Below are 12,967 nucleotides of genomic sequence, written 5' to 3'. Positions count from 1 at the left end.
TTTCAGTTATGTGATTATGAAACCCAGAAGAAGAGTCATGAAAGAAAATTTTGATGATGGGCTGTGCCGCTGTGGGATGTAATGGCTTACCCTACATATGGGCCTATTTTACGGTCCTTACCCTACTAAACTGGACTGATCACCCAAAAGCCCATGTGAGGTGGGCCCCGCCCTTTTAGCAAGTTGAGATCAATAAAGAACAAGGGAGAATGGGAAGCCGTCCAATTTCACTTTCCCAGTTTCCCACCTTCTCAAAACCCATGAAAACGGAATCCACTGAAGGAAAAAGTATTCAAAAGTACGCGAATCTAACGGTGAGGGAATAATCAAAAGCTGATCAGTCAACAACTTGATAGAGAGAGAGAGAGAGAGATTAATAATAATTCACAAATGGTTTTGTTTTCCGGATTTCAATTCGAAATTTCTCATCTCTCTGAAATCGGAATGCTGACTCTCAGCTCCCCAATCTCACCCCACAATGCCCTCCAAAACCCTAGACCCGCCATACGACGTCGTTTTACCGCCCTCAACTGCAAGGGCATTCAGCTTTCCGTCCCCAGCCACTGCTACACTGCCGGCGGCGACTGCACCTCCGGTGGCGTGGCCCTCAAGAGCGTCGATGTCGCAACTCTCGGAAATCTGTGTGTTGATTTGGTTCTCAATGTTCCGGAATTGCCTCCTGCGTCGTTTCTCGATAGAAAGGCTTACATGGAGCGGTTGGCGGCGTCTCCTCCCGATAAGGTTTCTATTGCTCAATCCTCTATGTTCTGTGTTTTGTTTAGTTTTCCTTTTCTCTGGAACCAAGCGCAAAGGAACGAATTTTAATTTCGTTTTTCTTTTTTTCTGTTTTCCTTATGAATTTACGTAGGGGGAAATCGTTGAAGTATGAAAAAAGGCTCATTTCTTTTGGAATTCATATTGAATTCTGATCCATATTTAAGTGAGAAGATTGAATTCTTTCTAAGTTTTTGGAGTAGATTTAAAAATTGGCGGAAAATCAGTCTATATTGACTAAGAGTATATTCATAAAAGAAAGTTGGAAGTGGACACTCGCAGTTACAGAATATGTGCATGTAAAATTTGCCTACTTGGATATGAAATTCATGTTGGAGTTGCAAAAATATTCTTGAAAAATTCCAGCGTTGGAGCATCCAATTCTACTGTTTCTTTAACTGCCATGAAATTTCGAATATGTTAGCACCTTTTTTCTCAAGCTATGAAGTCTGATGTAGTGTCATTTGATATGATGGCTCCATATTATTTTCATGATTTCATCAAATATTACGAACAGGTTCACAGTTATTCTGGAGAACTGCAGGATGACTTTTTCTTGATATGGATGGCCTTTATTATGTGCAAAAAACTTCCTATATTTTCTTCAAATTATTCTCAGCATTTTTTATTTTATTTTTTTATGTGGAGTTCTGAATTATTTTGGAAATTTATTGAGAAATGAGTATATTAGAAACTGTATTTTTTTTTCCCCCTATTTTTTGGGTGGTCGAGTGGGGTTGGGCACATGGAATTGAACTTAGAAGGTCCCTCATCACCGTCCCAGGCCCTATCCACTAGCCACCTGCGCTGGGCCTCAAGGAATAGTGTTACAGCAATGGTCACTGTTTTTTTCTTTTAGGGATTTTCTTTTTAATCAATCCTGCTTATGGATTATTTGTAAAAGCTGTTATTGTTTGTAGTTTTAATTGTATTTTTTTCACATAGAAATACTGGGAAGCTGGCGGTAACTGCAATATGGCTATTGCTGCAAAAAGACTGGGACTTTGTTGTGTAACAATTGGTCATGTGGGTAATGAAATCTATGGAGACTTCCTTCTTGATGTGCTTCATGATGAGGGAATTGATACGGTTGGGATGAATGAAGATACCGATGTTGTTGATAGTGCTAGTGCCTCGTATGAAACTCTTCTATGTTGGGTTTTAGTTGACCCTTTGCAAAGACATGGTTTTTGCAGGTATAATTGTTTGGTCAAAAGTCTACTTTTCCAGGCTTCTTTATTAAGCACCTTATTGTTGTAGCATTTTGACACTGGTCATCCCTATGTGGGTTACGAGCTACTGTAATCTCTGAATGTTCCTGCTTTGTTGTTCAGTCGAGCTGATTTCAGTAAGGAGCCTGCATTCAGCTGGATGAGCAAACTATCCAGAGAAGTAAAGATGGCCATAAGAAAGTCAAAGATCCTGTTCTGTAATGGTTATGGTTTTGATGAACTGTCCCCTAGTTTGATTATATCTGCTTTGGACTATGCTGTTGAAGTTGGAACTTCAGTTTTCTTTGATCCTGGACCACGTGGGAAGAGTCTTTCTGTTGGAACACCTGAACAACAAAGAGCACTAGGCCAATTCTTGACGATGAGCGATGTTCTTCTCTTGACATCTGATGAGGTTTGACTCATAACTGTCCATCAATTGTTTGATCTTTCCTTCTATTACCATCTATTTTTATGCTTTGATTTTCTTGGTCACCTTTATTTTTTATGTTGCCTTCTAATAATTGTAGACTAAGGCAGCAAAATAGAGAACAAATTAGCCTAAACCTGTTGAATCGTGCATGAATGCCAGAAATAGGAGTCCAATTCTTGAACAGTTTGTCCTAACTTTGTTGGTTTGTGCAAGAATACCAAGTGTATGAATATGAGTCTTGTTGAATTTGCATGGACCAAGAATAAGGATGAATAGAAGAAAATCACCATTTTTTGTACTATTAAAAAAAGTTTCTTTTTTCCAAATACCAAAATTCCTTTTAAATAGGGTTTTCAAATGTGCAAAAGGAAAATATAAAAAAATTTCCAAAAATGGAAAAAATACAATAAAATAAAACTAAATTAGAATATTACTAAAGATAACTCATTCCCTACCAATTGGTGATAACATCGCTGCCACTTTGGCACTGCATCATACTCTCAACTGTCTGTTTGGCCTTCCCATTCTGCTCTTTCTGGGGTGATATCCCATAATATTGCCATCTGTGGAGTCTGTTTTTTCCACCTCATCCAGCATTGTTTTTGGATTTCCTCATGTTATGTAAGCACCTTTATGATGAACAAAATTGTCTAAGGGTGAAGATGAGAGGAGCAAAAAGTTGGTTTGCTGTTGAGTCCAAATCCTTCGAAATCTCGTTAGAGGAGGTTGGGGGTAAGCTGTCGGGGAGAATTGTGGAGAGAAGTAGAGGCTTCTCTTCTTGGATCAGATTCGGGGAGTCCAGTTTGTGTAATCTGTTGGATGGAGTGGAAGCTTGCTGCATGGATGAAGTTGGAAAGCGGTGTAGCAAAGTTTGGGTGGAAAATGGTAGAGGGTTCAGATCGAAACGCCGTTCAAACAAGGCTGGCAGATTCATTCATTGCATGGTAAAAACAATGGAGACTAAGAGATTTTCTCTGTGTTTTCCTGAAGGAAGGGGTCTACCTAGGGGGTGGTCGGTTTTGGCAGAAAAGCTTCACCACCTTGGGGTTGATGCCCTCTCTGTGGTTGGGGTGGCTCCTCCCTTTTTCAAGTCTGTGGAAGATGGAGTAGCTCGAAGGATGGGATAAAAGGCCCATTTGCGGATGTAGTCAGGAAGGCCCATGGTAGATTGGGTGAAGTTATTTGGATTCGGGCGGGGTTTGCGAAGGTTCAAAAGAGAAAGGCGTATCTGCGGAGTTGTTTGGTGGGAAGGTGGAGTGATGGCTCCAACTTTGTCCCAAATTTAAGCTTTTTATATAGTTGGGTGGACTTTAATTGGCCCCTGAAGGGGGGGGTAAAGATTTCTCAGTTTGGGAAAGCTCTTTTGCTGTTTGACTTTGAGGTTGTTTCTGACCTGAAAGAGTGTTTTTAAGGGGTGTTCGGAGTTTTAAGGATATGATGTTAAACTTGGATTGGTGGAGGCCTGAGATAGGGTGCTATCAAAAAGAAGTTCATGTGTGGGTCAAAGTGGTGGGGCTTCCTTTGCACTTCTAGTGTAGAGAGACTTTAAAAAAGATTGGTGATTCCTATGGAGTCTTTGTTAAAGTGGATGAGGATACTGCTAGAGGTCGGCAAATGCAGTGGGCTTCAACTGGGAGCGAAACGCCGGGGACTTTGCAGATGGTTGAAGTCTTGGTTGTTTATGCAATACATCTATGGTGGGAAGTCCCACCATGTCTTACTCATGTGGAACCGAAAGGCGAAACCAGTGGATGGAAGGATGGGGATGAAGGTGAAGGCTAATCACGCGTTGTTGAGGACGTGAGGAGACAAAGTTTGAATCTGCAAAAGGAGGTTGTGGACTTGTCGCCGCCTAGCGGTGGGGGCAGGTTGGTAGGCATGGTGTTGGCTGCAATGTTAGGGTTGGCAGGACGAGACGTTGACAAGAGAGGGGTTTTGGGAGATGGTGGGGATTGTGTGGTTGAGCAGGGTGTAGATTACCCATGTGTGGAAAGTCTTTGCTTGGGTGTGGAGTCAGGCCTTAACTTTGTTAAAGGGCCTGAGTTAGTGGAGGCCTAGCCCAGTCGAAGCCCAACTCTTTTAGTGAATGGGCCAAGCAATCAGGGCTCATCTCTTCTAGGCCTTTCCTCTTTGGATCGGGAAGGCTTTAAAAAGGGGAATAGGGTTCTCTCGCGTTTCAGAGATACAAGGGATGGCTTTAGTGAAGACGTCGGTGGTAGTGGGGTGGTTTCTCCCCTAAGGCAGGCCTTCTCATCGTCAATTTCTCTTCAGCTATAGACCGATGAAGCCCTTTTGGAGGAAATGGTGAGTTATCCAGGTTAGATTCCTCTCTCTTCTCCCTTTTTCGGTTTTGGGGCTTTCTTTTCTTCTTCTCCTTTTTTTGCTAGGTGGTTGTGACGCAGGGTGCTCGGAAGTGGCCTCGTCCTCTAGTCGTCGGTTGGTGGAGGTGAGAGGGAAGGGTTTGCTTATGGAGTTGGGCCCGTTGAAGATGATATTGACTGATGGGAATCTGTTGGAGGTTCCGATGCTCAAAGGAAAGGAAGTCATGGTTGGAGAGGTTAGGACGAACTTTGTTGAGGGAAGGAACTATGCTCTAGGTGAAGATGTTGAAACGACAGAAGAAACAAGGTTTTTCAATAGGCTGGCTGCCTTTAGTAAGTTCTTGGGTATGCCAACTCAAGGCTTTGAGGATGAGATTTTGGCTCTCCTTGATAAAATCAAGGCTCATAAGAATCAAGGAGATCGGAAACATAGTAAGAGAAAAAACAAATCGTCTAGTTCTCATTCTAAAAGAGAGCTTAAGAAATTAAAGTGGTCAGTGAACTACAAGAGGCCAGATATAAAAGGTGGTAAGGGTAGAGAATGTTGGGTGTTATCTACGGTTGTCTCATGAAGTTAAGAATTCTATCTTGGAACATAAGAGGGGCCAATGACAGTAATAAAAGGATGGTTTTAAAGTCTTTCATTAAATCGCAAAAGGTAAATTTGGTCTGCCTTTAGGAAACCAAAATCCAAGAGATGTCCATGGGGGTGGTTCGTAGTCTAGGAACAGGAAGATTCCTAAAGTGGGGGGCCATAAGGGTAGTAGGAGGGATTCTAGTCTTTTTGGATAACAGAGTTCTAGAGCTGGTGGGCATGGAATTGGGGTTGTACTCAATCTCTTGTCGATTTAAGTGTTGTGATGATGCTTTCATCTAGATTTTTACGGGGGTGTATGGCCCTACACTTGGGAGTGCTAGAGAGGATTTTTGGGATGAATTGGGGGCAATTGGGGGCCTATGGAGTGACCCGTTGTGCCTTGGAGGAGACTTCAATGTTGTGAGATTTACAGGTGAACGTACTGGTGCCTTGAGATTGTCTTCGACAATGAGAAGATTTACAAAGGTCATTGATGATCTCCATTTGAGGGATCTTCCTTTGCTAGGAGGGACCTTTACTTGGAGTGGGAGTTTGAATAATCAGGCCCATTCGAGGTTAGATCGTTTCTTGGTTTCTAAGGGATGGGAAGGCCATTTTAGCAGTGTGTTGCAATGTATCTTGCCCAAACCCATGTCAGACCATTCTTCGAATCTGTTGGATGTGGGTGGGATGTGGAGGGGTTCTTCTCCCTTTAGGTTTGAGAATATGTGACTAAAGGAGAAGGGTTTCAAGGATTTAGTGAAGTCTTGGTGGGTGGGACTTAGTTTTAGAGGATCCTCTAGTTTCATTCTGGCAAAAAAATTGAAAAAACTAAAAGGTTTTTTGAAGAGTTGGAACTCTGAGGTGTTTGGCAATGTGATTGGTAGAAAGAATTTGGCCCTCACACAGGTGGGCTTTTGGGATTCTAAGGAGTTACTAGGGACTTTAACTATTGAGGAGGAGACTACCAGGGAGGCATCAAGGGTAGAATTTCGAAAATGGGCTTTTATGGAGGAAACAAGCTGGAGACAAAAGTCAAGGGAAGTTTGGTTGAACGAGGGTGATAGAAATACCAAATTTTTTCACAAAATGGCAAATGCACATAGAAGGAGAAATTTTTTGGCTAAGATCAAGATTAATGGGGCTTGGTTAACATAGGAAGTTGATATTAAAGTGGGAATTGTCCAAGCATTCCAGATCCTTTTATTAGAATCTGGGGATTGGCACCCTAGTATAAGTGGCATGGACTTTGTAGCCTTAAATAGGCAAGATGCAGCGAAGTTAGAGGAACCTTTCACTAAGGAAGAGGTGTTCAACGCATTGTCAGCTCTTAATGGGGACAAAACTTCAAGGCTAGACGGTTTTTCAATGGCGTTTTGGCAATGTTGCTAGGATGTCGTTAAGGAAGAGGTAATGGGTTTCTTTAAGGATTTTCATGATCACGGCAGATTTGTAAAAAGCCTCAATGCTACATTTCTGGTGTCGGTGCCAAAGAAAGGAGGGGCTAAAGATCTTAGGGATTTCAGGCCTATAATTTTAGTGGGCAACTTGTATAAGTTATTGACTAAAGTGCTGGCTAATAGGCTTAAAAAGATGATTAGTAAAGTGGCCTCCATTTTTCAAAATGCCTTTGTGGAAAGTAAGCAAATCCTTGATGCAGTCCTAATAGCAAATGAAGCAATTGATTCGATGCTGAAAAGTAATAGGGTTGGGGTTTTGTGCAAACTAGATATTGAGAAGGCATATGATCATGTCAATTGGGGCTTTTTACTTGCGGTATTGAAAAAAATGGGTTTTGGCGAAAGGTGGATCAATTGGATTAGTTCGTGCATTTCTTCTCCAAGTTTCTCGGTTATTGTGAATGGTACCCTTTCGGATTTCTTCCAAAGCTCTAGAGGATTAAGGCAAGGGGATCCTCTTTCTTCGTATTTGTTTGTGCTTATTATGGAGGCGCTTAGCTATCTCCTTCGAAGGGCAAGGGAAGGTGACTTTTTGACTGGCTTTAAAGTGAATGGTAGAGGTGGAGAGGGTTTGGAGGTTACTCATCTACTATTTGCATACGACACTTTGTTGTTTTGTGAGGCCTCCCATACCCAATTGACCTACTTAAGTTGGCTGCTTATGTGGTTTGAAGCCATTTTGGGTCTAAAATTAATTTAACCAAGTGTGAGCTTATTCCGGTGGGGAGAGCGGAGAACCTAGATGAGTTGGCCCTTGTATTAGGTTGTAAAGTGGGAGTGCTCCCAACCACCTATTTGGGGCTCCCTTTAGGCGCCCCTTATAATTCTTTGGTGGCTTGGGATGGGGTGGAAGAAAGATTCCGCAAAAGATTGGTTGTATGGAAAAGACAATGCATTTTGAAAGGGGGAAGACTAACGTTGATTAGAAGTATTTTATCTAGTTTGCCAACCTACTTTTTGTCTCTTTTCCGGATGCCAAGAATTGTGTAGTTAAGGATGGAAAAAATTCAAAGGGATTTCCTTTGGGGAGGCGGGACTTTAGTTAGTAAGCCTCATCTAGTGAAGTGGGATACCGTTTGCTTTAACAGAAAGAAGGGGGGCCTAGGTGATAGGTGCCTTAACTTGCTTAACAAGGCCCTCCTTTGTAAGTGGATTTGGCGCTTTGATTCAAAAAGGGAGGCCTTTTGGAGACAAATCATTAGTGGTAAATATGGGGATTTGGAAGGGGGTTGGTGCTCTAAGGAAGCAAGAGGAGGCTACAGTGTTGGGTTATGGAAGACCAAAAGAAAGTTGTGGGATTTAGTTAGTTGTAAATTGTCCTTTTTGGTGGGCAATGTGAAAATGATAAAGTTTTGGAAAGATAAGTGGTGCAGGGATGAACCGTTAAATATTTCTTTTCCCTCTTTATTTGTCCTTTCTAACTCTAAAAACGCTTGGGTGGTGGAGTTGTGGCAGCATTCTAGTGAGAGGGATGGTTGGAATCCTAACTTCCTGAGATCCCTAAATGATTGGGAGATTGGTATTGTGGAACTCTTTTTGGCAAGACTTCAAGATAAAGTGGTTGAAGAGGGTAAAGAGGATAAAGTGTGTTGGGTTGATACGAAGAGTGAGACTTTCCCTGTTAAATCACTTTAGCGCCTAGAGACAAGAAGGGTAGTGCAATTCTCTTCTAGTGTTGTGTGGAATGTGTGGGTTCCTCCTAAGGTGAGCTTTTTTACATGGGAGGTGACTTGGGGAAAAACTTTGACTCTTGATCAGCATCAAAGGAGGCAACTTGCAATTCCCTTCTAATCTTTGGCCAACCCTTGTTTCCTTTGTCTATCTCATGAGGAGTCAATTGACCACATCCTTTTGCATTGTGACAAGACAAGGGTGTTGTGGGAGCTCTTATTCTCTCTCTTTAGAGTTTTTTGGGTGATGCAGTCCACAGTTAAAGAAACTCTGCTAGGCTGACATGGTTCGTTTGTTGGAAGAAAGCGGAAAAAGGTTTGGAGGGTAGCTCATTTATGCCTCTTCTGGACTATTTGGAAAGAGAGAAATAGAAGATCTTTTGAGAATGTGGGGCTCTCAATCCAAAGGCTGAAATATTTATTTTTGTGTAATTTGTTATCTTGGACCAAACTATTTATCGGTGAAAGATTAACGTCCATAGTAGATTTCATTGATTGGTTGGGGTTGGTTTGAGGGAAGAAGTAGTTTTTTGTTTCCTCTTCCTTTTTTTTGGCACTTTTTGGCTACCGTTGTATACATTGTGTGTACTTTGGTGCGCCCTTTTTGGCGTTTAATACAAATCTTATTTACTGATCAAAAAAAAAAAAGTTATGTAAGCACCTTCATGTTGGATGTATGACTTCTCCTTACTTTTGTGGTTCTATCATTAGGTTGTCTGGATGCATTCATTTTGAATATTATCCTTCTTGCTATTCATTTATTTTGACATATTCATTCAGCTAAAATTGGTTTCTCTGTTGTAAGAAAGCTGGATTTTTTTTTTTTTTTTTCTTTGAACCTTTGATTAAAAACTTAAGGTGCTTAATACGACAGTGTGGCCTATAAAGTATATGCATGAGAGGGCAAATGAAAATGCAAATAGGTGTAGAAATTAGTTTTAGTGTAAGTTGGTTTTTCCATCTCATGCTATTCCCAATACTCATAGAAAGTGGAATTTATGAAGTTGGACAAACATATAGTTACCAGATTCACAGTATTTAGGTTCTATGCATGCTTTAGTTGTACTGGAATTGCAGCTTAAAAAAATTGGAGATTGTTGCAAGTTATCGAAGAAGTTCCATCTTCGATTTACAGATTCATTAGTTTTATTGAATTGCAGCTTAAAAATATTGGAGATTGTTATAGCTTCTTTTTTAGTGGATCTTGGAATAAGGTGGACTTCTGGAAAGGATCTGAGATGTTTTAAAATACAAAACATCATTTTTGTGATTAATGAGGAATGTTGTACATGAGTGGAACATGATGTGTGACTTTATGGTGCTATATGCTTGGAATGGGCTTATTTTAACGCTTAGTTGACACTAGCTAAGCTAGTTTTAAAGTGCAGAGAGATTTTTTATTTAGCCTATGAAAGTGGAAAGCAACACATGTAGTATTGAAAATGCATATGTTCTAATTGTTTGAAGTTTTCTGCTGACATGCCTGGTTATAAGCACATGCCACAATTTATTGCAAGATTGTGTCTATTATATGCAGATATCATTTATTCTACAAGATAAAAAATTACCAAGCTCAACATTTTTTTGTTCATATGTACTCTCTGTTGTATATCATGGTGGACAAAAATTCATTTGTCTTGAGTACATTACAAATGCATTTTTTTTTTTTTGTTCTTTATCTTCTTAATTCGTGCTGAAATATCTGCACTAGTAAATAGTTTATAGCTGTCTGCCTGATCTAATTTACCTGTGCAAATGTCCAGGCTGAGTCATTGACTGGCATAGGAAACCCAATTCTAGCAGGGCAAGAATTGCTCAGAAAGGGGATGCGAACGAAATGGGTGATTGTTAAAATGGGTTCAAAGGGTTCAATTCTAATTTCTTTGTCAAGTGTATCTTGTGCGCCTGCATTCAAGGTATCAACTTATACTTCTATTTTGATATATCCCTTCTCCCAATCTCTGAAATTTTTTTTTCCAGTTAATTATTGCAAGGATGCTAATTTTCTATCCTTTTGAAGTTCGTTTATTTTCACCAGTTCAACTATTTAGAGGGCTTTTACAGCATATTCAAACACATCCTCATCTTTTATTCAAACCAATTATTATAAATTTTTTGGTTTTGCAGCTTCATGGAACCTTTTTGTGCCCAAACAGTTTTAAAACCCCTGGAGTGTGACAAGCTGTGCCCTGTCTTCAACTCAAAAGATAAAGAAGAAAGAATGTATTCTATTGGAGAAGAACGTATTTTCTTACAACAATTTGGAAATAAAATGGAAATAAAGCGCTTTGTTGTTTAACTTACTCATGATTCATACTCCATCTTTCACTTACGAAATCTTAAGTAATATTCTGATATCTGTAACAGGTGAATGTCATTGACACTGTTGGATGCGGGGATAGTTTTGTAGCTGCCATTGCATTTGGTTTTATCCACAACCTTCCTACAGTTAACACATTAGCAATTGCAAATGCAGTGGGAGCTGCAACTGCCATGGGTTGTGGTGCTGGTAGGAATGTTGCAAACTTGGAGCAAGTAATAGAACTCATGAGAGCCTCAAACCTCAATGAGGATGATACATTCTGGAATGAACTACTTGATGATAATTTAGATGCTCAACAAATCACGTTCCTCTCAAAAACTGCCATAAATGGAAGCAATAATCAACTGCACCGCGTTGCCTTGCAGAAGGTGGTCTCTGAGTCACTATGCAAGCTCAAATCTGCTCGGATAAAGGGTATAGTTCCATCATGATGTGAAAGGATGAACAGTAGGTTTTCACTGGAAATTTGTTTTGGTAGGAAGAGTAGGTCTTCTTTGATGAATTTGAGGAACCAGCATGGGATCATGTAGGATGCAGTAAAAGATGAGATGCTTGTGGAGTAGGGAGTTTTGCTTGAAGCAGAAAGCTGGGATTGCTTACTTTAATACTTATGCTTGAACAGCGTTCAACAGGATTGCCCTGGGGCTGTCGGGTTCTGCATTCGAATTCGTAAGCTGCATTTCTATGTGCCTGTTTTATACTCCATATATTAGACCTTTCTAGTCCATGTTTGTCAAGCCTTGTTTTTGTGTAGGCTAGTTAAATGTCAAGGAGTTAGGTCTTTTTAATCAACACTGAGACAAGCAGACAAAGCAGGCATGACATAAAAGGTGTTGAATTTGTTGCACCGTTTATGTATCTCCCTCTTAACTTGGTACTCATAATTCCAATGTCTTCCCCTCAACTGTAACGTGACTATAAAAAATAGAATTTATTTTATGACATTTGGCCTCTTAAGTTGGTACTCAATTTCTATGCCTTCCTCTTTACCGTAACGTGACTATGAAAAAAATAAAAATTAATTAATTATTTTATGATGTTTGTGGCCCCCTAAATGTACCTTAAAGGCTGGGTCAACAAAAAAAAACTAAATTAAGTCTAATCGATTTTTGAATTTTGAGAATGGGAAATGCTCTAACTTTGAATGAGGTTTGAACTATTGATTTACCTAATTGCAAATTTGCAAGTAATCAATTAACTTTACAATGAAACTTAGAAATCAAATCTTATTTAGGTACTTCTACAAGATAGATCTCATCGGAAATTAAAGAGTAATGGTTGCAAGCAATTGAGTGTAATAGTTTCTCATATAAAAAAATTGAGGGGGTTTTAAAAGAAAGTAAATGATTTGAATTTAATATTTCTTTATATAAAATTATTGATTCTTAAGGTCTTGTAGGAAAAAGTGAATGGGACTGTGAAAGAAAGTAAAAGTGTATTTTATTGATATAAGCTATATTTTTAATTAATGGTTACGAACATACTCTAGATCTGAGTCATGAGGAGTATGATCTAATCATTTCTACCAATTTAATGACATTATTAGTATTCTTTTATGCCTCCATTACTAATTCTTTATGTATGTTGGTATTTCTAGTCATTCACTTATTTTTGCCCTATCATTCTTAAGGTAATACATATATGTTAATACATAGAAAGGGTAGTAAAACCAAAACTCCATATAGTTGGTTCAAATTCAGATCGTTTCAAGTTGTGATTGATGCCTAATCAACCAATCTTGGTATCTACTGCTTAGGTTTATTTTTATTTTACTCTTGTACATAGAAAATGAGATTTAATCCATTTTCAACAAATTCATAAGTTGTTTTATCTCACTCATATAATTATCCGATTTAGTTTATCAACCCAAATGATGGATAAAAAATGACAATATTTAGTATTTACTCAATTCACTCAACTTCTTTTCCAAGGAAAAAACAAAGAAAAGAAAAGGAATAGGGAAAGGTTTATGTCTCAACCAATTGCACATAGAGATATTAATAATTCATGTTAGTAATATTGGTTGTAACCTTTGATATGAAACTATAATTGCGAATGCGCTAATTATGGATATGATATCAGAAATAAATGTTTTTGGTTTAAACTAACAAAAGTAATATCTCTTTACAAAATTTGAATTTCAAACATTCATGATATGTAAATGAATTGAATAACTTAAACCTTAATCTATTAGTAAA

At 39.1% G+C, this 12,967-nt stretch overlaps 1 protein-coding gene across 2 annotated transcripts; it reads left to right on the top strand.

Moving 5' to 3' along the window:
- The first annotated feature begins 217 nt into the window (after positions 1 to 217).
- Positions 218 to 11,738, top strand: LOC117918300 (fructokinase-1). 2 transcript variants are annotated; one of them, XM_034834839.1, is made up of 5 exons: positions 218 to 741; positions 1,720 to 1,970; positions 2,109 to 2,400; positions 10,210 to 10,362; positions 10,574 to 10,749. In XM_034834839.1, exons 1-5 carry the CDS (start codon positions 391 to 393, stop codon positions 10,622 to 10,624), a joined length of 1,098 nt encoding a protein of 365 aa, XP_034690730.1. In that variant the 5' UTR covers positions 218 to 390; the 3' UTR covers positions 10,625 to 10,749. The 2 variants fall into 2 exon arrangements, with proteins under 2 accessions (XP_034690730.1, XP_034690729.1); XM_034834838.1 differs by lacking the exon at positions 10,574 to 10,749 and adding an exon at positions 10,814 to 11,738 and having other exon boundaries at positions 225 to 741.
- Positions 11,739 to 12,967: the final 1,229 nt, after the last annotated feature.

The sequence above is a fragment of the Vitis riparia genome, chromosome 7 (genome assembly GCF_004353265.1).
Source record: "Vitis riparia cultivar Riparia Gloire de Montpellier isolate 1030 chromosome 7, EGFV_Vit.rip_1.0, whole genome shotgun sequence".
Taxonomy (NCBI): domain Eukaryota; kingdom Viridiplantae; phylum Streptophyta; class Magnoliopsida; order Vitales; family Vitaceae; genus Vitis; species Vitis riparia.
Note: the sequence above shows the minus strand (reverse complement) of the source record. Positions and strands in the feature narration are given on the sequence as shown.

What these genes read in the sequence shown, in the direction of transcription:
- LOC117918300 (XM_034834838.1), top strand. Translation starts at nt 391, where the DNA reads ATGGTTTTGTTTTCCGGATTTCAATTCGAAATTTCTCATCTCTCTGAA. An exon ending in TTCTCTTGACATCTGATGAG is followed by an intron (nt 2,401 to 10,209) that starts GTTTGACTCATA and finishes GCAAATGTCCAG; the next exon opens with GCTGAGTCATTGACTGGCAT. An exon ending in CTTGTGCGCCTGCATTCAAG is followed by an intron (nt 10,363 to 10,813) that starts GTATCAACTTAT and finishes TATCTGTAACAG; the next exon opens with GTGAATGTCATTGACACTGT.